The sequence below is a fragment of the Mercenaria mercenaria genome, chromosome 7 (assembly GCF_021730395.1).
Source record: "Mercenaria mercenaria strain notata chromosome 7, MADL_Memer_1, whole genome shotgun sequence".
In the NCBI taxonomy this organism is placed as follows: Eukaryota; Metazoa; Mollusca; class Bivalvia; order Venerida; family Veneridae; genus Mercenaria; species Mercenaria mercenaria.
The window spans coordinates 51,663,672-51,688,688 of NC_069367.1; the positions used below are offsets into that span (position 1 = coordinate 51,663,672).

Consider the following 25,017-nt stretch of genomic DNA (forward strand, 5'->3'; position numbering starts at 1 on the left):
AATATGGGACTGCCATGCAGTATTACTTGGAGATAACAACTGACACAAAAAGCTTAATAACATTGTTGAAAAAACTTTGTCCTATTATCATACACCATTTCCTCCTTTGTAATTGTTCAAACACTACCTTTTATACTTTAAACATACATTTTAGATAATAGTGACTTATTACTTTATTTGCTGGAAAAAAAAATACAATTTGCTTCAAAAAATGGAAGGCAATGATCAGCAAGATATATTATTTACTCATCATATTTTATTTTCATGACATAAGTTATAGTCATATTTTAAGAGCATTAGTGCAAGGGAGAGAATTCTTTCAAACACATTATGGAAAATACCAGTGGGTTAATTCCCTTGTTTGTCTGGTAAAATCATTTTTCTCCAATGCCGTTTCGAATTTCGAGCAAGGCACACAATAATTTAACTATTTTGAAAATAAGATTACAAAATTCCAAAGACTATTTGATATTTATATTCATTAAAATAACAGCTAGGTGTATGCAAATGGATTTGTAAAATGGATATGTATGCCAGGTACTCTTGTACAGTAATTATACTCAGCTCTTTCATTTATTTACCGTTTGTAAATGACACAAAAAGTTTGGCTTTTAAGATTTTTGATATTGAATAAAACAATAGAAATCTCTTGCCCTCAATTATATGCAGTACTATATCATTTTAGTCCTCATCTGATGCCCAAACACTACAAAAAGATTTGTATGCCCTTGAAAAGTGGGAACGGGACTGGTCAATGGAATTCAATCCAGACAAGTGTGAGGTGCTGAGAATTACTCGCAAACGAAACCCTGTCATGTTTCCTTACACCCTGCATGACAAGGAACTGAAATCTACCGATACAGCTAAATACTTAGGTGTTACACTAACTAAAGACTTAAACTGGTCTGAACATATTAATACTATTTCCTCTAAAGCAAACAACTCTCTTAAATTCATCAAAAGAAATGTTCAGACAACAAACAAAAAGGTCAAAGAGAAAGCCTATAACACCTATGTCCGTCCACAACTCGAGTATTGCTCATCCATCTGGCACCCCTGGCAAAAGTCCCTCTCATACAAAGTCGAAAAAGTGCAAAGATCAGCTGCACGGTTTATCTTTAACGACTATAACTATACAAGCAGTGTAACCCAGATGATTAACACCCTAAACTGGCAAACCTTAGAACAACGGCGCATACAATCTTCTCTCATCTATTTTTACAAAATCCGAACAAATCATGTATGCGTCGACCATAACCATCTAACTCCGACCAGAAACCTTAACTACCTAATTCCACAGTCCCGTACTCAATACCACATGAATTCCTTCTTCCCCCGTACAATCAGACTATGGAATGGCCTTCCCCAATATGTACAGTCCAGCCCCAGCCTCAACATATTTGCTGAGCGGCTGGCCACTGTACATCTGCAGTAACTTCCTTCACTATGTTTTTAACTTAGCACCTGTAGTAATTTTTATTCTTTGCACCTAATGAGTTTTCTCATTTTTAACACTGCCCAGACAAGCGCCTTCCAGTCATAATCGTTAATGATTGTTGGGAAAATTCAATAGAAAGTATGTAGAGTTTTTGACTTTTATAAATAAACAGATCTTACGAATAAGTGTCGTATTCTGGATTTACGCAATTAATTGCGAAAACCCAATTGATTCCATACAGTGTCCCGTTGAAACGCAATTAAAATCCCTATACAATTTCGTTACATCAATAGCGTCGTGGTGAAATTTCGCATAACAAGTTGGAACACAGTTTTCAGCAATTGTTTATCTTTATTTCTTTACAAATGGCATTCATTTTCAAAGGGAGACAACTGTTCCCGATTATTTTAAGTACAAATGGCATTCATTTTCAAAGGGAAACAACTTTTCCGATTATTTTAAGTAATCTTTGAGAAAAAGTTGTCTCCCTTTGAAAATGAATGCTATTTGTAAAGAAAAAAAGATAAACAATTGCTGAAAACTATGTTCCACCTTGTCACGTGAAATTTCACCACTCGCACGCTATTGCAAATGCATCAAAACAAACATGTGTAAAAGTTCTTTGAAAATGATGAGTTTTTAAAGGCGTTTAACTGTCCGGAAGTGGAACCCCTTTAGGCAGCCCTTTTCCGGAATTCAATGTTTATATCAGTATACTGACACTTGTTTCGTAAAGTAATATACATGTTTTACATGCTGTTCAATTTTCATGTCAAACAACTCTTTCTTTCTATGATTTGGTGTTGTTTGATTTTTGTTTCTCAAGGCCTCCATCGAAACCTTAATGATTGTTGGAAGTATTATGTAGATGTCACTGATGTAGATGTTTTTTCTTTTATATAAAAAACAGAGCTCCAGATAAGCTGCGTATTTGCGTATTTACGCAATTAAAATTGCAGAAAACCCAATTTAATTCATACAGTGTGCGTACTGAAACGCAATTAAAATTCCTAATACCCAATTCGTAAAAAATAGCTTGCGTATCGCATTTTCCTTATAACTAGAACGGGTACGAGACTTTAACGCTAGATTTGACTGACTGGTTATACGTTACTCTAGCAGCGTCATGACTAGAATCAGGAACAGGGCCCTTTCCGCAAAAAGGACTAAAAAAAGATTCGGAAAGGCCGCCAAATTAATTACTGGAATTTTTTAATTATTTTTTCATATTTCATTATGAGACATTTAAAGAAATAATTGCGGAAAAGTTATCATTTTTTATTCTAATGAATTATAGAAAAATACGAGTAATGACATATAAACCGCTGATCGGAAAGGGCTTAAACATGATCGAAAGGTCCTGTTACATGTTTAATTATTGGAAATTATTAATATACTTCACATTTCATTTAACTATGAAAAATAAATGATTTCAAATAAAGAAATCATCAATATCAATTTTAAATGAATTTATACAAAAACGGGTCAGCATAAAACGCGCTGGATACGAAAAGGCTTAAGATGATCGGAAAAGCAGTCTATGTGTTTATTTTGGAATTATTATTACTTTCTTCATAAAATCATAACAATTTACATTTTAAAAAAATTTAAGTATAGACAAAATACTGTCAAGACATAAACCCGCGCCATGATTCGGAAAGGGCTTAACTGATCGGAAAGGGCTGAACTAGTTATTTACTGGAACTTAATTATTTTTTACTCATATTAAATTTAATAAAAAAAAGAAATAAATTAGAAATTATGATAGCTTATTTACAGATTTAAAATGAATAAGCATAACTACTGGTATGACATAAGCCGTGAGCGAAAGGCCTACATATCGGAAAGGGCGGTACATGTTATATTTTGAAATTATTTAATTGTTCTCATAGTTCGATTAACAAATAAGGGAATAGAATTAAGACATAAAACAATATCGATGTTAAATAATTACACACAAAACCATCTGTCAGTGCATAACCGCGCTGATCGAAAGGACCCGCTCTTGAATATATGCGCGTAACATAACACAGTGCTCTGATTATTCATGATAGAGTGATGATATAACACACCCAATATATCTCAATTAATCAGATTTTTGTAACACACACAAGTGACATGTGACAAATCATTCCCAAAAACATTTTTTATACACTTGAACAGATAATCGACCTTACTGACTTAATTGCTTTCTTCAACAATGCCGCTAAATGTTTTGGTTAATAAATCACCTATCTTCATGAACATCTTTCTTAAAGCAAATTAGCAACACATTAAATGTATTGTATTGAAAAGTTATAATAAAACAGAAAATAGCAACACATTAATGTATTTGATTTGGAAAAGTTTAATGAATTCGTCATATTCTCTGCTTTGTTTGATTATGTGATAATTTATATTATACTTCACTTGTGTTACATTGCCTATTTATTAAGAAATATTTATATAATAAAATTTAAATCTTTTTATCTGTTGTTTATCATAGGAAACACGAGACATGTCCTTTCCGATCAATTAAGGACATTTCCGATCAGCGCTTTTATGCACTAATATGTTTTTTGTCTATAATTTATTCAAAATCTATAATATACACTTCTTAATCAATTTTCTTTATGCCAAAATGAAATATGAAGAAATAATTCTATAATTTCTAATAATAAACATGTGACATGCCCTTTCCGATCACGTTAAGCCCTTTCCGATCAGTGCGGTTTATGTACTGACGCGTATATTGTCAATAATTCATTTAAGAATAAAAAAGATGATTTTTTTCGTATGTTCTTTTCTTTATGATTTGATAAATGAAATATGAAGAAACAAATAAATAATTTCCAATAATAAACATATAGCAGGCCCTTTCCGATCATGTTAAGCCCTTTCCGATCAGCGCGGTTTATGTACTAACGCATATATTGTCAATAATTCATTTAAAAATAAAAATTGTTATATCTTTTTATTTTTCGTAAGTTCTTTTCTTTTTGATTTGATAAATGAACTATGAGGAAATAAATAAATAATTTCCAATAATAAACATATAGAAGGTCCTTTCTGATAATGTTAAGCCCTTTCCGATCAGCGCGCTTTATGTACTGGTGCGTATTTTGCCTATAATTCATTTAAAAATCGAAAATTGGTATATTTTTTTGTATGTTCTTTTCTTTTTGATTTGATAACTGAAATATGAAGAAATAAAAAAAACAAAACAATTTCCAATAATAAACATATAGCAGACCCTTTCCGATCATGTTAAACCCTTTTCGATCAGCGCAGTTTATGTCATGACCCGTGTTTTGTCCATAATTCATTTAAAAATCGAATATTGATATTTTTTTATCTTCAATTATTTTATTTTTTATTTGTTAAATGAAATGTGAAGAAACAATAAAATAATTTCCAATAATAAACATATAGCAGGCCCTTTCCGATCATGTTAAGCCCTTTCCGATCAGCGCGGTTTATGCCATGACTCGTATTTTGTCTATAATTCAACTAAAAATAACAAATTGATAATTTTTTTTCATAATTTATTTTCTTTTATTATATCATAATGAAATATGAAGAAATAATTAAATATATTCCAATAATAAACATATGACAGGCCCTTTCCGATCATGTTAGGCCCTTTCCGATCAAATACCACGGAAAGGGCCCTTTCCGGTATCTAGTCATGCCCTTACTGCAGAACAGGTTGCAATTTATCGGAAAAATAACAGGACCATTCAGTCGGCTGATCGGTGTTATTTGGACGCTTTGTAAACAATTTTACGCCGATAAAATGTAAAGAGGTTGCAGGAAAAAACATTGTTGCAGCACAAACAAACAAATTAGTGGGATATTTTGCTGTTCAACAATGACAGTTATCTGTTTGTGACGATTTAGTGTCACCAATACTGGATGACATCTTTTGGGAGAATGCATATTGCGGTGACCACATCGTTCGGGATATTGTGGATGAACTGATCTCAGACTGCATTAAAAGTGAAAAAGAAAACAACAGTATGAAACATTCATTACAATTTTAAATACATTTTTGTATTAAACATTGAAGGGCGCCATTAAAATACTTAGTCAGTCCTGTTTAATGATATATATACCATGTATACTGTAAGCAAAAAAATACTCAATTGTTAGTGCGAGACTGGTAAAATACCCAATTGGTTTTAGCAAATACCCAATTACTTCTGAAAAGGCTGGGTAATGATATTATTTTTACCCAATTCAAATTTCCAATACCCAATTCAGACAAAAAGTGATGGGTAAAGACCCAATTGCACCAAAAGCTTATCTGGAGCTCTGTAAAAAAGTACATTTACCGGTAGTAATTAATTTTAAAAAAGGGACTTGTCCCGTTCATAAAAGGCTAGAAAGCTTGTTTGTATATTTCAAGTGTGGAAAAAAATATAACGGTATAAAACAAGGCAGTCTGAAAGACAGCTATATCCCCCGCCATTGTTATGGATAGTGAAAGGGTTTAATATGGTAATGGGTGGAACTATTGATCAAGTTGTGACCTTGACCTCAAGCTGGCAGGGGTGAATTTTGAAATCTGCACATTGTCTTGATAAGGGAAATATTACAGACAAGTCATATTAAAATCCTTTGTTTAGGAGATACAGAGCAAAATAAAATGGAAGGCTCAAAGCTTTGACTTGAGTTGTGACCTTGACCTTGAGCCAACATGGCTGACTCAAAAGTTCTGCATATCGTCTTGATGAGGTGATTATTTGACCCAAGTTTCATGAAAATCCTTCAAGGGGTTTAGGAGATACAGAGCTGAAACAAAATGGAAGGCTAAAACATTTGACCCAGAGTTGTAACCTTGACCTTGAGCCGACATGGCTGACTCATAAGTTTTGCACATCATCTTGATGAGGTGATCATTTGACCCAAGTTTCATGATTATCCTTCAATGGGATTAGGAGATATAGAGCGGACACAAAACTGAAGTCTCAAACCTTTGACCTAGAATTGTGACCTTGACCCAACATGGCTGACTCATAAGTTCTGCCCATCGTCTTGACGAGGTATAATCATTTGACCCAAGATTCATGACTATTCTTCAAGGTGTTTAGGAGATACAGAGCAGACACAAAATGGAAGGCTCAAACCTTTGACCTTGAGTTGTGACCTTGACCTTGAGCTGACATGACTGACTCATGAGTTCTGCAAATCGTCTTGATTAGGCGATCATTCGACCAAAGTTTCATGAAAATCCTTCAAGGGGTTTAGAAGATGCAGTTGTGTCACGAAATGTTATGGACAGACAGGTGGAAGGACTGAAGGATGAACAGACGAAGACCATTCCTATAACCCCCCACCACTAGTGGCGGAGGATTAAAAAATCCACTATTTTGGCTTTTTCAAGCTGAGCTGTAATTAGCGCTAAAATCTCAGGAATGCCAAGTGTGCAAGGTCACATCATAATAAAGACTCATGCAATGATTCATGAATTTACATCAAACACTTTCTCCGCTAGGAACGTCATTACAAGAAAATGTGTATTTCTGACTATTTCAGGGGCCATAACTCCCAAAATAATTCTTTAAAGTTATAGTGGTAAGACGTAATAACTTTACCCCATTTACGATTTTCAAATCACTGCAATGGACCAATTATGTCTTGATTAGTGCAAATTAAGAAAATGCATAATCTCCTAACACAATACACTGCAAAAATAAAAGAGACTTTAAAAAATGCTGAAACGTTTTTGTGTAACACAATTTAAACAAAATCAAACATTATTCAGAAAAAGCATTTCCAATGTCTGTAAATTTCAGAAACAGAGTTTGACAAAAGTTAATTTTATACAAACACTTCTACAAACTTAAATTCATAATGTAATTTCTTGCTTTTCAAATCAAAAGCATAATTATGGTTCTATAGAATAGAAATATAAACATCACAGCAAAAATATGGATGAATAGTATAAAAGATCTCAGTGAAATTATGGTTACATCATAATTATAAGCTTCTTTCACAGGTTGTGCATGCAGATGGCAACATACTGCTTAAGGGGCAACTATTTAGGTGGTAACAATACTATACTAACAGCCTGATATTTTCATTTACATCTAAAACCAAAGACAGATTTTTTTTATCTTGCACATCATATTCAACAAATCAAAATAAATGCAAAATCAAACAAATGATTTTCTCTATAGCGCTATTTTCTTACAGTAATGTACTTAAACAAAGGAATGGAAATTTATATCCATAAACATGGGAAATCCTGATATTTCCGAGACAATGAGTCCTAGTTTTGTTTTATTACCTGCAGCATGTTATATGTTTTTAGTAAAATAATGTTTTATGACTCATGAAGTATAAGACAAGAAACTGACTTTCAAGTTACTTAATTGATCTTTATCCAGTTTTATGTTAAACTAGATTTGTGACACAGGTGCCCCCCAACCCTGTCACTGACTCAAGATTTAATATTTTTAAGATATTTGCAACACAAACTTAAAACTTCATGTTCTTTCATTTAGTGAAGGACCAAAACTCTTGCCTAGCTGAGTAAAATCCCAAAGAGAACAACTGATGCAAAACTTCATAGGTTGTAAAACAATCCTCTGTCTTATGAGTCTAGGTTAAGTACATTTTGACATACATGCAGATTACTTCACATATATTATGATTTAACTTGTCATTATATTGATATTTTTGTTGATATATATTTTGATCTTGCTCATGTAACTATTTTTTCTTACAATAATCTTTGTAGTAAATGTTGCAGTAATTCAAGTACATGATTATATATATATATATATATATTCTTGCATTGCATAACACATTAAAATAATAACAAAAACAAGTCCTAATGTCAAAGTATCAGTACTTCTGAACTACTGGGGATCATACTATTGAATACAAATACCTGAGAGTGGTGTGTGGTGCAGCTAAAAAACAGACAGGAACATTTTACTTTGATAGGGACCTGGGGACCTAAAATACAGAAACACGAAAACTGTTACTAAAAATAAAATGAAATATAAAGTTCACTCATGTTCAGCCAAAATTGAAGATCTGGGGACCTGGGGACCTCAGTCTAGGAGATACAAAGATATCCATGTAAAACATGTGTGTATAATTAGGTCAAAAACTAGGTTATTAGGTCAAATCAAAGGAAAAGCTTGTTTACACTTTAGAGGCCACATTTATAACTTTATCTTCATGAAACTTAGTCAGTCTTCAATGTTAATCTCGATTATCTTTAGGTCAAGTTCGAATCTGGGTCATGTTGGGTCAAAAACTAGGTCGCCAGGTCAAATCAGAGGAAAAGCTAGTTAACACTTTAGAGACAACATTTATGACCATATCTTAATGAAACTTGGTCAGAATGTTAATCTTGATGATCTTTAGGTCAATAGGTCAGGTGAGCGATACAGGGCCTTCATGGCCCTCTTGTTCATGAAACAGGAAACCGATGATGAGAGTAAAGCTGAACTGTTGTTTTCAGATTTTGTGGCTGAACATAAACTACCCTTTCAAGTAGCCAACTTCTTTCCCAATCTTGTGAAATCATTGAATTTTGATTCAAAACTTGCTCAGAAATTTGCATGCAAAAGAACAGAAACATTTAATATTGTAAACTAGGTCTTAGGGCCTAACTTTGATAGTCAAGTGATGGAAATGTTCAGATCTCAAAAATTCACTGTAATGATGGATGAAAGTAACAATCAAGGTGGCGAGAAAGCAATGGCCTTACTGGTTAGGGTCTTCGACAGAGATGTAAAATGCATTCAGACCTAATTTCTTGATCTGCCAATTTGTAACATGGGAACTAAAGAGAACTTTAGAGTGGGCGGATAGCTCAGTGGTTTGCACACTGGCCTTCCAATCCTGAGGTCTGGGGTTCGATTCCTGGCAGCTACTCGGGAATTTTCAGAAACGCTTTTCAGTGTTTCCCACCCAACTAGAGGTGTAATGGTCAGGAACCCAGGCAATCCTTGCGTGTATCAGTGCTATACACTGGGCACGTTAAAGAACCAGGCTGTCTATTCGCAACGAGCTAGGCTAAGTTAGCCGGACAAGCCTGTATCTGATATTTGATCTCTCTGTGGGGGCTTTGTCTCACTCTGTCCCTCTGGTCAGATCGCTCTGTGTCTGTACTAGTAGAGGATGAATTATGCGCCCTGTGTGGCTGCATTTGAACTATGTAAAGCGCCTTTGAACGTGAAATTGATCATGAAAAGGGTGCTATATAAATCTGGTATAATAATAATAGATGTCATCTTTGCATTAGTGGTTTTCTTTATGATTGTACTTAATCAGTGTTTAATTGTTATTTATCAAAGTTAAACTCTATCTAATTTAATTTCTTTGAAGTATTTTAACATTTACAGTAAAATGAAAGTACTGGTTTTTCCAAGATGAAAGCAAGTGTTTCAAGACTTTTTATTTAACAGCTTTAACGTTATAAGCTGTACAATAGCACATGTTTTCTTTTCCTTTTATAACAGAGAACGAGATATCTAACTGTGTTTGGTATGAAAGTGACAACACCAGTGTGATGATTGGTAAGAACTACAGCGTCCTGTCCAGGGTTTGAGAAAAAATGCCAACATCGTCAGCTTAAGTTGTATGTGCCACCTTGCTAACTTGTGTGCTAAAGCTTGGATCCAAGCATCATTACCAACAGAAGACTTCCTTGTTGACATCTTCTGTCATTTCCATCACAGGTATGTTAAACACAAAATGCAAGACTTTTTCATTTAAGATATCAAGATTATAGAAGATTGTTTTGCATACCAGTTAAAGGACATGTTTCTATGCAAACAGATTTTGTACCGAATGTACCAGTAGAGAATCAGTATAATATTAAATAGCAGTATTAACTGATTTTGAAGCCGTAAAGACACAGATTGTATACTGGTAAGTTATTTGAAACACTAGTTTTTAACATTAGGACACACATAGGTTTTCCTTCAACTTTCAGTGCGAAAAGACGAAGCGTGCACGAAGATACAAGAGAACCCTGGTCGAGCCAAGAGGTGTGCCAACAGACTTTCTGATGAAGAGATCTTTTTACACTACCAGTTTCTTGGGTTCATCATGTCAGTGTTAGATGAGTTCAACACCACCTTTCAGTTACTTCTGTATCCATGATAACCAGTTAAGAACTTCTTAAAGTATTGAAGTTAATACAGATTTAACTATTGAGTACATGGCAGTGACTTACAAATTATGATAATCTTACATTTTGTTCTTTATTGATTAGTTTGCTAAGTTTCATGCTTTGCATTAAACAGAAATGTATTTTTAGCTCATCTGTCACAAAGTGACAAGGTGAGCTTTTGTGATCACGCGGTGTCCGTCGTCCATCGTCTGTCCGTCCGTGCGTGCGTCCGTAAACTTTTGCTTGTGACCACTCTAGAGGTCACATTTTTCAAGGGATCTTTATGAAAGCTGGTCAGAATGTTTATCTTGATGATATCTAGGTCAAGTTTGAAACTGGGTTACATGCCATCAAAAACTAGGTCAGTAGGTCTAAAAATAGAAAAACCTTGTGATCTCACTAGAGGCCATATATTTCATAAGACCTTCATGAAAATTGGTCAGAATGTTCATCTTGATGATATCTAGGTCAAGTTTGAAACTGGGTCACGTGCCATCAAAAACTAGGTCAGTAGGTCTAAAAATAGAAAAACCTTGTGACCTCTCTAGAGGCCATATATTTCACAAGATCTTCATGAAAATTGGTCAGAACATTCATCTTGATGATATCTAGGTCAATTTTGAAACTGGGTCACGTGCCTTTAAAAACTAGGTCAGTATATCAAATAATAGAAAACCTTGTGACCTCTCTTAAGGCCATATTTTTCATGGGATCTGTATGACAGTTGGTCTGAATGTTCATCTTGATAATATCTAGGTCAAGTTCGAAAGTGGGTCACGTGCCGTCAAAAACTAGGTCAGTAGGTCAAATAATAGGAAAACCTTGTGACCTCTCTAGAGGCCATATTTTTCATGGGATCTATATCAAAGTTGGTCTGAATGTTCATCTTGATGATATCTAGGTCAAGTTCGTAAGTGGGTCATGTGCCATCAAAAACTAGGTCAGTAGGTCAAATAATAGAAAAACCTTGTGACCTCTCTAAAGACCATATTTTTTATTGGATCTGTATGAAAATTGGTCTGAATGTTCATCTTGATGATATCTAGGTCAAGTTTGAAACTGGGTCAAGTGCCTTTAAAAACTAGGTCAGTAGGTTAAATAATAAAAAACCTCTCTAGGGGCCATATTTTTCATGAGATCTTCATGAAAATTAGTGAGAATATTCACCTTGATGATATCTAGGTAAAGTTCAAAACAGGGTCACGTACCTTCGAAAACTAGGTCAATAGGTCATATAATAGAAAAACCTTGTGACCTCTCTAGAGACCATATTTTTCAATGGATCTTCATGAAAATTGGTCCTAATTTTTATCTTGATAATATCTAGGTCAAGTTCAAAACTGGGTCACATGAGCTCAAAAACTAGGTCTCTATGTCAAATAATAGAAAAAATGACGTCATACTCAAAACTGGGTCATATGGGAAGAGGTGAGCGATTCAGGACCATCATGGTCCTCTTGTTCAGTCTGACAGTGCACTGATTGGCCTCCTACATGTTGAGATGATCAGACTAACTGCTTCACTTCATGGGAAAATTTGTGCATACACAAAAACTGAAACTGAATAATTTCATTAAACACCTACTGCGAAATCATTAATATTCAGTGGGGACTAATTTTTGCGGATTTCGTGGTTGAGTCAATCTATGAAATTTAATCCCAAGGAACAAACAAAACTCCAATTCATTTTATGTTCAAAAGTCAAAATCCACGAATTCATATCACCACGAAATTGCCATTTTAACCAAAACCTCAAAATTTCATGCCCTAGAAATTGAATGATTTTACAGTATTTCTGACTACAGTGATATATTCAGTGGCGTTGTACTTAATAATAATAATAAGAAGAAGAAGAATTATGATGATGATAACTTTATTTAAACAGTCATGACTGTACCCTGTCCGCTGAGGCCATTTTACACCTACGCAAGTCATCATGGGTAGTAATGACATTAAGAAGGTAGACTACAATAATCCAGACAACTAACGCAGTGACGAGACAATTGCCATTGGTTTGAAAACTAGAAAGTTCTTGCGTACCCATTGTGAAGAAGTTGATCAGCAGATAGTCACTGAGTTCTTTAGGTAAGTCTTCACTTATTACAAATATCAATTATTTTATAAACTTGATCATGTCAACATGTTTAAACACTGTGAGGCTTGATTGTCACTTAAAATAAGTGCACACTGTCAGTTATAATTGCATAAATAGTAAGTATTGAGTCATTTTAATTTTGCTCCATAAATTGCAAGTTTCCTTGATGCATTCCGCTGCTATAATAATGTTACATTTGTCTGTTTTACAGTAACAATAGAAATTTCTACATGTCTGTTGTTGAGAAGATGTTGAAGAAGTTCCCACTAAATGACCCAACGCTGTTGGCCCTTGGTTTTTTTCTCACCTGATTCCACAGACAACTTAACAGCAGAGCAAAGTAGATCTTTTTTTTTTCTCCAAATACTAAGAATAATGTATAAACTGTATGTACATAAAATGAAATGGCTCACATTTTTAATTGCTGAAAATGTCATATAGAACATAGAGAATGATGATTATTCTTATTTTTAATTTTGAAAGACGGTGAAGATAGTAACATAGCTGTACTGTTGATTTTACATAACTATGATTAATATGTTTTTGTCATTAACAATCATAAATGACTAATCTGTCTTATTTCATTGAGATTTTTTTTTTGCAGTTGTATGTCTATCAGAGAGAGTACTGCCAGCGATTGACAGAGAGAAACTTACAGAAGAATCCGAAGAGTACTTATTTACGCCTACCGGAGACCTTCCAACATTTAACAGAGAAGAAACACAAGATGTGTTCTGGGTTGAAATGGCAGAAAGAAAACTTCCATATGGCAACCCACAATATAAACTGTTGAGTGATTTGGACCTTGTGACACTGACTTTACCAAATTCAAATTCATCAACTGAAAGACTTTTCAGCATGTTAAGAAAATTACAGATATATCACAGAGAGGAAACCTAGTCTTAGATTCTGTACATGTCAGTGAAAATAAACAGTATAAATGACTGCCACACTTTCAGGCCAACAAAAGAATTAATTCACCCTTACCATGCTGGACATGATTGGTTCTGCCTTTGCAACCAGTGCAGATCATGGTCAGCCTGCATGTCCATGCAGTCTGATCATGATCTGCACTGTTCGCCATTCAGTCAGTATATTTTTGGCAAGCACCCCTTTTAACAGTTAATGGTACTGTCCAAATTGGAAGTTGGACAAGTTCATTATAGTAATTCAGCAGGGTAAGGGTAAAGAGTGTAAAAAGTGCATGTAATTAACCTACAATGTTAAAGACTGGAAGAAGAGAAATGTTCTGAGAACTCTGAGACTGTAATCTCAATAATCTGAACTGTGAATTGTACTAGAGTATATTTATTGACGTTTTAATTTTATCAGCAAAAATGTCCATCGCTAGATAAATTCTGTTGTATCTTATGATGTCTATTTTTATGAAGAATTAGTTTTAACTTAATGATTTCGGTAAAAGAATGAGTTCAAAACTGCTACCGGTATTTAGCACGTAAAAAATGAACGAATTCAAGTCTCCCTTATTTTCATCCAAATCTCCCTTAAAAAAAGCCCTGCTAAGGCAAATCTTCCTTACTGACCTTCGAAAATATGGCATGTATGTTTAACAGTAAATAATGTGTCATGCAAGGCTCGAATTATACACGGACAGTCTAAGTAAAGACTGTTATTAAATTACTTTTCTGGAACCAAAGTAGACAAATGCTATGTCTACACTGTAATATGCATGATAGAAGTAATCATTAGATTTCCAAGTTTGTCAGTGCCATGGTGCTGACACAAATTTGCGACTTGAAAAATTTAAATTAGAGTCCTGGGTATATATTTACTGCTGACAGCAGCAATATCAGAACAGAAGCTGTTTCAGGAATGCAACCATGCTTATAAATAAAAGTAATTAAAACATTTGTTGAAACTCTACCAAGAGAATTATGTGCAACAAAAAAGTCCTGCCAGTAGCAGAATAAATAAAGAAAAAATCCTCAAATATTTCACTTTCTAGGCCTGTGGAACATCTTTTTTGTAAGGTGTCTGATGAAGATAAATTAATCTCCTCCAATAAACTGCTGTAAATAAACTGAGTGAATTGAAACAGAAAATGAACAAACACCCACAATCACTTTCAATTTACATCACAGTTTGAGATTTCATGTGACATCATTTTGATGTCTATTCAATATTAGAGTACTTTTTTTAGCTTGACTATTCTAAGAAAATGTACAGCTATTGGACTCGCAGTGTGTTGGCGTCTGCATCCAGATTTAGTTAAGTTCTTGTATGTAAGCAGGTATCTCACAAACCACTTATGGCCAGGGAATGGATTGAAAGCTCACTTACTTGTGGGAATGGATTGAAACTTCACACACATTCACTGTGATAAACTGACTTACAATGCACAGGTTCCATAACTCTATTTTGCTAATTTTGCAAATTTATGCTCCTTTTCCAACTTAGCAATTTTGACGACTATAAAATAAGCTTATATAGAAACAAAAAGAGCGGTAGAAGTGTTAACACTGTCTGACTGTGGAACCAGGGGGCATGAGTTCTAGCCCCCACTCCTCCAACTTTAATCACTAATATTGGGATAAGCGACTCATGTTTGGGTGCCAGACCAGACAGGCTTTTTGAATTTAGGCGTCTTCTGTATCTTGCACTATCCTCTACTAAAAATTACTAACAGTCTTCAACAGCTCTCGTGTTTCCACTGGCAACTATAAATAAGCTTACAAACAAACAAACAAACAAATGAATGCTGTCGAGAAAACCTGTAACTCTGCAACAGAATCATGAAACACTGTCTAGGTTTACTGACTTCATGCCGTTCCATAACTGAAACACTGTTGAAATATTGCTCTAAACTAATACCAGCTAAACAAACTGATAGTTGTTGTCAGTCACACCTACTTATCATTTAGGATAAACTGTCAGTTTAGCATATCAACATAAATTTGATACAAATGTATAGGCAAGGTAGGCTTTGGGCTGAAAATGATCTGCCAGTAGATTTCAGTATAACTAACTAATTAGTCTATATCAAGTATTAAACATGTTAATATGGATCCCGTCAAATGACATGTTGTCCTAAACAATCAGTACATATACAGTGTGTGTAGAAAAAGACCAAGACCCAGTTGTTTGAAACAGGCAAAACAGCTAACAGTTGATTAACTTTTAAGGTTATATTTTGACATTTTAGAAGACAGAAAAACGAATGTAAGAGTTAAGGATTTAGGAACACTATAAAGTCTTTACAGTAAGAATACCCCATCAAACTTGGTTTCCCATCAAGACTAATATTTTCAATCAAAGTTTAACTGGCTGCTAGTTTAAGTCAGTGTACAACTGTGTCCAGGGCAATAGACTTGCAATACAGAATTATTGTAACAACACTGAACTTCAGACCACTTTTTATTTCCAGAATTCAACAAATCTTTCAATAGCATATAAAATAATGGGTGTAAAAATCTAAATACACATTTGATTCAGATATATAAAAATGCTAAACGTTCACGGGACTCGTAAACAGGGATAAGAAGGTCTAGTAAAAGAATGACTATACAAAAATTGTGTCACAAATTATTTCTTTAGAAATAAAAACATATCTGGTATTTCTTTATTCAATATCTTGAAACAGTAAAAATATATGAAACAAATATATCCATAATTCAAAACCCTCAAGAAGTTCAAATACATTTGTTCACAAAAACAATTTATTTTCTGTTTCTCTATTGATGATTAACAGAATTCTTTCTGTACTATTGTTCACTCATAAAGCTTGAAACAGGACAACAAAAACAGAATGTTAATTACACATGAGAGTCTTTGTGAAAATGAAAGATTTATACTGTCATGACACTTTTCAAAACAATAAGACCTGAACAAATAAAAATCAATTTTATACAATCTTAATTTATCAATGAATAAGAGAAATACTGACAAAACTATTTTTCAGTAAGAAAATGGTTAGATTACATTTTGAATAAGGAAAATTTTAACATTTTTTCTTAGAATGAAAATATAAACAGAACTATTCTTTGAATAAGGATATTAACAGAACTTTTCTTTGAATAAAAATACTATGATTATTAATTTTGATTGTTTCTTTTTTTGGACTGTTTTCTTCAATTTGATAGGCTAACAGATTTTTTTTACATGTATGTAAAACAAATTTATTCGGATAACTTTTGAGCTGCTCCCGATGTTGGACTACTTTTTTCACTTTTTATTTATACTGTCAGTACAGAGATTTGAAATTAAAAATGATTGACTTGAAAACAATAACAATAAAAAGAAACAAAAGTAATAAATGTCGTATTTTTTTGTTTTACACACTTGTAAAACCCAAAACCTCGTACACATATCTGCAATAATGGCCTTCCAGCTGTTATCGGATATGTGCACTTCGATTTCAGGTTTTACAAGTGTGTAAAACAAACAAAAAATGACATTCATTCCTTTGATAAGAAAAATATAATCGTGATTATTTTCAAAAAGGGAAAAATAGTATCGAAACCGTTTTGTTTGCATACCAGTAAGAAAAAGATAACCATTTTGTATCAACAATAATGACAGAATAAGAAAAAAATAACAGAATTATTGTACTAGTGTAATATTATAAGAATTATTTCTGAATAAGAGAAAGATCAACAGACTCCATGGCTAAGTAACAGAAAACTGGCATGAACTTTCCAAACAGCTAAAATGTTAATGATAGAATGGCTTTTACAGCTAAACCAAGCTGTCAGCTAAAGAAAAAGGTTTAAACTGAATGTAGCAGTGACTTTAAAAGCCACTCTTTGCAAACTTTTGGACAATAATTGTATTTTGTTAAACTATGACTGTCTTGTAGTGACTCCACAGGTTTCTAAAATAAATGTGATTAAAATTTGGAAAGAAACACCCAACATTGAGCAAAAGAATCAAGCACAGTCATGATTTAAGTAATATCTATGGAATTCAATTAGCAATCTACTGTTTTTTTCCCTATCAAAACACAGTGACTTAACCAATTGTGAAAGATGCCAAGAGCTATACCGACCCAACAAGTAAATTAATAAGACAAAATGGTTCAAATATACACGATACTGCTGTAAACAATCATTTATGAAATATAACCAGTAACATTTTCCAATGCTGAACACTTCTATAAAGGTAAGTGCAAACAGATTAATTTTTAGTATCCCTTTCTGGTCCTCTAAAAAGAACATTTTTGTAATTTTTTATCAAAATTGCAGAAAAGCAGTAAAGTACAATATTTCCCTCATTTTCAAATTTCTCTTGAACAAACTCAAGTACTGGTAATCCATCTGTTTTTGTAACATGGTACTTTTTAGGCAAACAAAGGAGCTTTACATACAAGATGCTTGCATCACAACAAAAGTTCATACGCAAATTCATCAATGATTTGTAATGTATCTGAAATTTCAGACTTGGACACAAAACTGCAAATATCCATTTAACTCATACCAACTAAATTACAAAGGTTTCTGCTGAAACTTTTGACCTTTTACAAAGTTTGTTTTTGTTGGATTTAATGTCACTTTCAATCAGTATTTCATATATTCTTTGCAGTCAGTGTTCTTAACCTGTCTTTACTAGTACCAATCTGTTTTCTTGAAGTGACTGTCAACTTCCATAAATGAACCAGAGATGAAGAAGGAATGACCTCTGACCTTCTGTGTTTGCAGAGCACCTAGCTTCATTCTGGATTCAAACTTATATACTCCCCTTTACAAATCTTGTCCTTTACCATACGTACACAGCTAAATGGTCGACCTTTAAAAGTGAAAATATTGTAGTTTTGGGTCTAAGTCTTACTTAGATGAAAATAGCATTTATCACTAACATTTTGTTTCTTGCAGCTTTTGGATTGAATAAGGAAAATCATTTTGTTTTCCAAAGCATTTATGGGAAAAATGTAAGCTATGAAAACTGCAAATCCAAGGAAAATAGTATAAATGCCAACATTTACAACAAATAAATGAGCCACGCCATGAGAAAACCAACATAGTGTGTTTGCGACCAGCATGGATCCAGACCAGCCTGCGCATCCTCACAGTCTGGTCAGGATCCACACTGTTTGCTTTCAAACCCTATTACAATTAGAGAAACTGTTAGCGAACAGCATGGATCCTGACCAGACTGTGCAAATGCACTATGTTTTCTCATGGTGCAGCTTAAATATGTATAACAGAATGATTTTATGATTCTTCAAATAATGAGAATTTGTTTGGAAATAAAAATATCACCCGTAACAACATAATCATACTGTAAGGTAATGACTGCAGAACTCCTAACAAATTTTTCTGACATACAAAAAGCGTATTTCAAGCTGATGTGCAATATATAAGTGCTATTACTTGAAGTGCCCCTATCATACAGCACTATAAACATTTACTGGCTTTACCTCCATAACAAAAGCTGTTTGTAAAATACAAAGGCTACCCCCACCCTTCCCCAATGATGGCCTTCCACAGGTAACTGGGTTTATAATTTTTAATCTCAAGTATGCTATGACTTTAAACTATGACCTTATGATCCAAAATGACTGAGAGGTCATCTGCTGACCATAGTAAATCATGCTATGAAGTAAGATCGCCACAGCCACAAGCATTCTCCAGTTATTGATCCTAAACTATTTTAGTTTCAAGGTCACTATTGCCTTGACTTTCTGACCCCTAAATGAACACGGGCTACCTACTGACCACAGAAACCCACGCTATGACCTTTGATGGTCATATACCCAAGCAGCTGTTGTTACAAGTAAGATACCAGTTTCAGCCTCAAGGTCACTGACTGACCAACAGACTGTCATAAAATATACAATTTACCTCTTCTTTTTCAAGGAAGTGGGGTGGGGGTGGGGGGGGGACGTGCACAATAAATACAACTATAAATATTGGGAAAATAGCAATCTGCAGAATTTGATATACATTTATACACTTCTTCAACAAATTTCAAAACATGTGAGGTAAAATTGCAGATACTGAACAAAGGCTTTTCACCTTGTTTTCATTTAATAAAGTGGGGTATCCACTGAAATAGAATCTAAAATAATATGTAAACACTCCTAACTTCAAGGTTTATTTTAACTTTAAAATAATATGGAAAAAAACACGTCACAACAAATATGTGTAAGAGGTAAATAAATTAGTTTAGAAAGTTACCCTGAAACAAATGACCCATTTATGTGTTAAAGAAAAGTTAAAGATGGCATAAACTGACATTCAAATCGAGATATTATTTGAGGAGATATGACTATGAGTATTTTCCAAACATTGCAAATACAAGATATATGGAACTGTTGGATGCTCCCTAATGGAGAGTGTGATATAAGTTGTCTTACAAATGTACCTATTAAGATTTCATTCTACACAAACTTTTTATAAATATAGTTCTTGTGTTCTGTAGTCCTTTATGGTTTAAAATGAATGCAAGTTACATGAAATCCCTATGGTATACCTAAAGATATATTCTGGACAAGGCAAAACAAGAATCCTGCTATGGTACACTATATGTAATAAAACCAAAGGGCCATTACTCTGTGAAAAATCATCATGGCAGAACACGTTGGATATTTGCTGAACTCCTGTTGTTAGTGAAGCTTCCTATGAAGTTTCATTGATACTTTGTGGCAGTCTGATCAATAACCTAATTTTGTTAAAAAAGTATCATTAAAGGGCCGCAACACTGGAAAAAAAACCCAAAAATATGCAGATAACATTGGCATCTTTTCTTGACAGTAAAACTTACAATAAAGTTATGATAAATTCCAGCCAGTGTTTTCTCAGAAATAGCCTGGACAAGAACACCGAGACATGGGCACGGACAGATAACCTGGTGACTACAATTATGCGTTCAGATCTATGACTTTTTCTTGATATTACAATAATAATGTCATGTATACTAGAAGAGGCATAAATCATTAAAATAATCGTCTCTAATATAAATAAAATTAATGTCCATTATCAAAATATAATTTTGTGATAACAAGATCCACTAACAAGTATATGTTGGACGGATTAAAATGTGAGTAATGTACAACGATAAACAGAAACAATCAGTTTGTATTGCTAAAAACTTTAGTACTAAATACTCAAACATTAAGTCTATCATCTACAGCTAAATCTTTGTATCTTATCTAAAATTCCAGTTATCTCAGAGAAATTTTCAAGTACCATCAAAATACCTTTGTAATATATGTATTGTTATCCTGTGTCTGTCAAATTCAACACACACAAACTTCAGTTGTGTAGACTAAATAAGAAAACCATTCAGTCAAATTCCTAAGTAATTTTTGCAAAAGGTTTTGCCCCTTGCAAATCAAGGTACCAAGTCTAAACTGCAGAATTTTCATAGTACTTCAGTTACTGAAAAGACAACTTCTCTGCCATACGTTAAGAACTACAATCACCAATTTGAATGCCTTGATAAAATATCTTAAAAACACAATCTTGCAAATGATTCTTTTTTTAGACAAAATATATAAAACAAAACAACAGAATTTCAACAAAAATACCATCCGGTACATTTTCATGTGACAACGTATCTGTTAACAGAATGTTTGAGCAGACAACTTCCTAAATGTTGCCTTTGCAAAGACGAACCTAAATACATGTGTATATAACTAGATAGGAACTTCAATGATTTTCATCAAGTTACAATAACAAAGCTGATATTTAATAACTGAAATTAATCTTGACTTAGTGGATTTTAGGGGCTCCTGTACATAGCATAAAAAGCTGCTTGGTATAATAGGGGCATGCAGCTTATAAAAAAATAAGAATTTCAAAAACACCATGATACAATATGTACACTCAAATTGCATTACAACATAACAAAATAATATAAATGCAAAATCTATACTGTGCATTTCAAAAATAAATGCGAATAAATGAAGATTTCTGCTGATCTGAAAATACTTTGACATACATCCAATGCTCAGCTGTATAAATTGCTCAGTCACCATACAAAACCTTACATTTTTAGGAGAAACTATATGTATTGGACTGTTGTCATCATAAACTTGAAACTATAAAATTTTCTATATAGATACAAAAACCAGAAGTTATGAAAATGTAGAAACTGCAATTTAGTCACCAATTTCCTTCTTGTTTGTATGAAAAATGCTAAAAGACATAATTTTTACCAAGTCTGCCTTTTTACATTATTTTTTCAGATCAATCATTTCATCTGATCGATATACACTATTTGATTGTATTGTATGCGCGCCATTTCCCAAAGATATACTATATGAAAATACAATTGTTACATTACTGCAAAATTGCAAAAATTGATTAGGCAAATTTTCTGTTTCTTTATGGAGGTAGTGGGTGGGTGGAGTATGGCAGCATAAGAGTTTTTACCCTAAATCTGATAAAATGCAAACAATTTTCCTAACATAATTACGATCCAATGGGGTGTTTAAATAACAATTTCCTGTCAATTTCAGTTCTATAAACAACATTCTTTAACCTTCAGCCTGCTGGCGGCGAATTATTCTGCCTTTGCGACCAGTGCAGACCAAGATTAGCCTGCACATCCGTGCAGGCTAATCATGGTCTGCACTGTTCGCTATTCAGTCAGTAAATTTTCAGTGAACACCCCTTCAAATAATAAATGGTACTGCCCAAACTGAATGATGGACCAGTCCATTTTAGAAATTTAGCAGTCTAAGGGTTAAACATGTGTAACACTTACTCAACTGCTTTAAAATAAGAAAGTCATATAAAATGAGCATTTTAAGATGGATGTCATAGCCTTTCTCAGCAGTGATATGCTTCTGCAGAAAAAAAAACACTGACTATTCAAATCCTCCATGATTTCAAAACTTTTAACAACATAACAAACTTTCAAGAGGGTAAGACTTGAAATTTATCTACATCTAGATAACCATTCAAAATATACCCTGTTCTTAATTAATACTCTCCATCAATACTCTCTTCCAATACATCCAAGATACTCTTCATATGTTACAGAGTTTACAGAAATCATAAATTTGGCATCTAATACATTGCTTAACTGAAGACAAATTTGTCCCTGATTCATGCTGCAGTTTGACAGTGTCTTAACATTTTATTTTTTTTAAAGTTTATATTTCATCTGAAGCATTCTTGTGTGACGAAACTTAAAGGCGATTTCTTAACTTGGAAATGTGTTGTTCTGCCGGAACATAGACCTATGTTTTGTGCGTAACATCTTCCACTTTGCCAAACTGAATTCTTCGACATTTTCTAGTGAGAATGGCTTTAATGAATATTCATCAATTTGATATCACAGATTTTGCACATCTTCCACAGCCAATCAAAATTCAGCAAAGAGAGCGATATCTTTTTCCCCAGCCGCAGCCGTCTTCTGCCAATCATCTTCTGGGTATGAGTCGAAATTCTTCGTATCGCCCTCATGTGCTACCTTCGGAATGATTGGAGGCTGCAAAAGAAATGTTACAGAGTTCAGAAACAGTTGTTGTTTCTACAAAATATTATATATTCTCAATCCTAATGTATTCTAAATCATCTGATTTTGTTTGTATCAAAATTTAGTTGTTTGGGCCAATATGACTGTTTTGTGGGGATATTTATTTGTAATTAATTTTAAATTTTAAAAGATAAGATAGGACTGGTATCTATGGATATAATGTAAGGTTTAACTAACAAATACAGTTCAAACTATAAAGAACACTAAAAGATAAATAGTCATCACTCTTTTTGTATAGTTGTAATTAGCTTCTAGGCTATTCAAAAAAGCAGCCGAACCACCAAAAAATAAAAAGCCTTTGATGGTACTCTATTGTCTTACGCAATCAATAAAACAATATTTGTTGTCTTTTAAACATCTTGATAAATTTTCATAACAATTTGTGTACTACTTCAACTTTGTATAGGCCTATAATATGTGAAATATTTCATTTTGACAATTTTTATTTTCTACTAGCCACATTAGAATATTCAAACTTCAGATGCTTCTTAACATTATATATTTCAAGTGCAGATAAAAATAAATTTTTAACAGTCCTACTTAACTTCAGTCATTTTATTATTCCTGAAAAATTTCTGAGTTTTACCAGTTTCAAACAAGTTAGCTTTGCCAGTTTCTGACATACTGGTACTTCAAAAGACAATTTCAATATTTTTTTACCGATACCCAACAAAATTTTAACCTTTCACCAGTCCTAACAATTTCTAACTTTTCAACTTGTCATTTTAGATGTTTTGGACTTTTGAAGATTTATGCTTATTTAATTCAGATAATAAAATAATTTGCAATGATGATACCATTTGGTACAATATAACATGCAAAATATGTACATGTAAATGGTGGTATTTGACGAGAATTCCAACTTTTCTATATGTAATATTTTCTCATGAAATATATGTGTATTTGGCTGCTTAATAAAATTACTGCTACAATTCCCAAAAGATAAGAAAAGATTACAGAAGAGTTAAGAAAGAAGTAAAAAGAAGGATGTAAGTACAATGATTTTTTGTAAATGCTGTTTTATATCCAGGAATAACAGCTCTTACTGCTATAAATAAATGAATGGAATGGAATGTATATAAAAGAAGACACTTCAGCTAGGTCATATAATCCTGCATTGGTACATATGTGTATTTTATGAGATATTTGTTGTTACCTCTAAATGCATTATCAGCAAGTATAAAACCAGACTTCAAAGTTTTATAAAGCCTAGTTTGAGACCAGTCTTAAACATCCAGCATCAGACTCCAGGCTGTCTTGAATCTAACCAATGGAATTGTTATCAAATGCAGGATGGTAACCTACAAGTCAAGTGTGATGTGTGACTTGTGTTCACTGTTTCTCAATAGTATTTCATTTATGTAACAGCACTCAATTAACCCTTACCAGTGTTCCTTGATTCTGTACATGTATATATTTGTTCTTCATAAGTAACAGACAACTTCTCCACAGAAATCAGAGGGGGAGACAAATGACTTCAGACATAATGTCTTCTAACAAGAGCACCGCCTTGCGGGTGCTGACGCTCATCTGATTTTTTTTGTGTAATAGAAATATTGTCCTACCCATGATTTTCTAAGTCTAAAAAGGGCCATCATTCTTGCAAAAAGCAGGACAGAGTTATGTTTCTTGATGTTCAGTGTCCACTTATGATGGTGAAAAACTGTTGCAAGTTTTAAAGCAATAGCTTTGATAGTTTATGAGAAAAGTTGACTTAAACATAATACTCAACCAAGAAAATGATTTTCTAAGTCCAAAAGGGGCAATAATTATAGTTTGATAGTTTAGGAGAAAAGCTGACCTAAACATAAAACTTAACCAAGAAATCTGATATTTTCTAAGTACAAAAGGGGCCATAAATCTTGCAAAAAGCAAGATGGAGTTATGTTTCTTGCTATACAGGGTCAGCTTATGATGGTGAACA

The 25,017-nt window shown here is 33.4% G+C and overlaps 1 protein-coding gene and 1 long non-coding RNA gene across 9 annotated transcripts in view; one reads left to right on the plus strand and one right to left on the minus strand.

The window, feature by feature from the left end:
* Positions 1-396: 396 nt before the first annotated feature.
* LOC123554168 (uncharacterized) lies at positions 397-14,021 on the plus strand. Of its 3 annotated transcripts, none has more exons than XR_006686954.2 (6): positions 397-537; positions 9,901-10,119; positions 10,377-10,552; positions 12,441-12,640; positions 12,862-12,990; positions 13,255-14,021. It is a non-coding gene; the product is annotated as an uncharacterized LOC123554168 (long non-coding RNA). The 3 variants fall into 3 exon arrangements; XR_008371746.1 differs by lacking the exon at positions 397-537 and adding an exon at positions 5,118-5,434; XR_008371748.1 differs by lacking the exon at positions 397-537 and adding an exon at positions 5,118-5,434 and having other exon boundaries at positions 10,377-10,494.
* A 1,991-nt stretch (positions 14,022-16,012) lies between these two features.
* LOC123554167 (cAMP-dependent protein kinase catalytic subunit PRKX-like) overlaps positions 16,013-25,017 on the minus strand; it is a 49,153-nt gene continuing 40,148 nt past the window's right edge. For all 6 annotated transcript variants that reach the window (XM_045344114.2, XM_045344111.2, XM_045344116.2 and 3 more), the window contains one exon: positions 16,013-23,045. In XM_045344114.2, the coding sequence (XP_045200049.2) occupies positions 22,920-23,045 (126 nt within the window). In that variant the 3' untranslated portion in view covers positions 16,013-22,919. The remainder of the gene's footprint in view (positions 23,046-25,017) is intronic.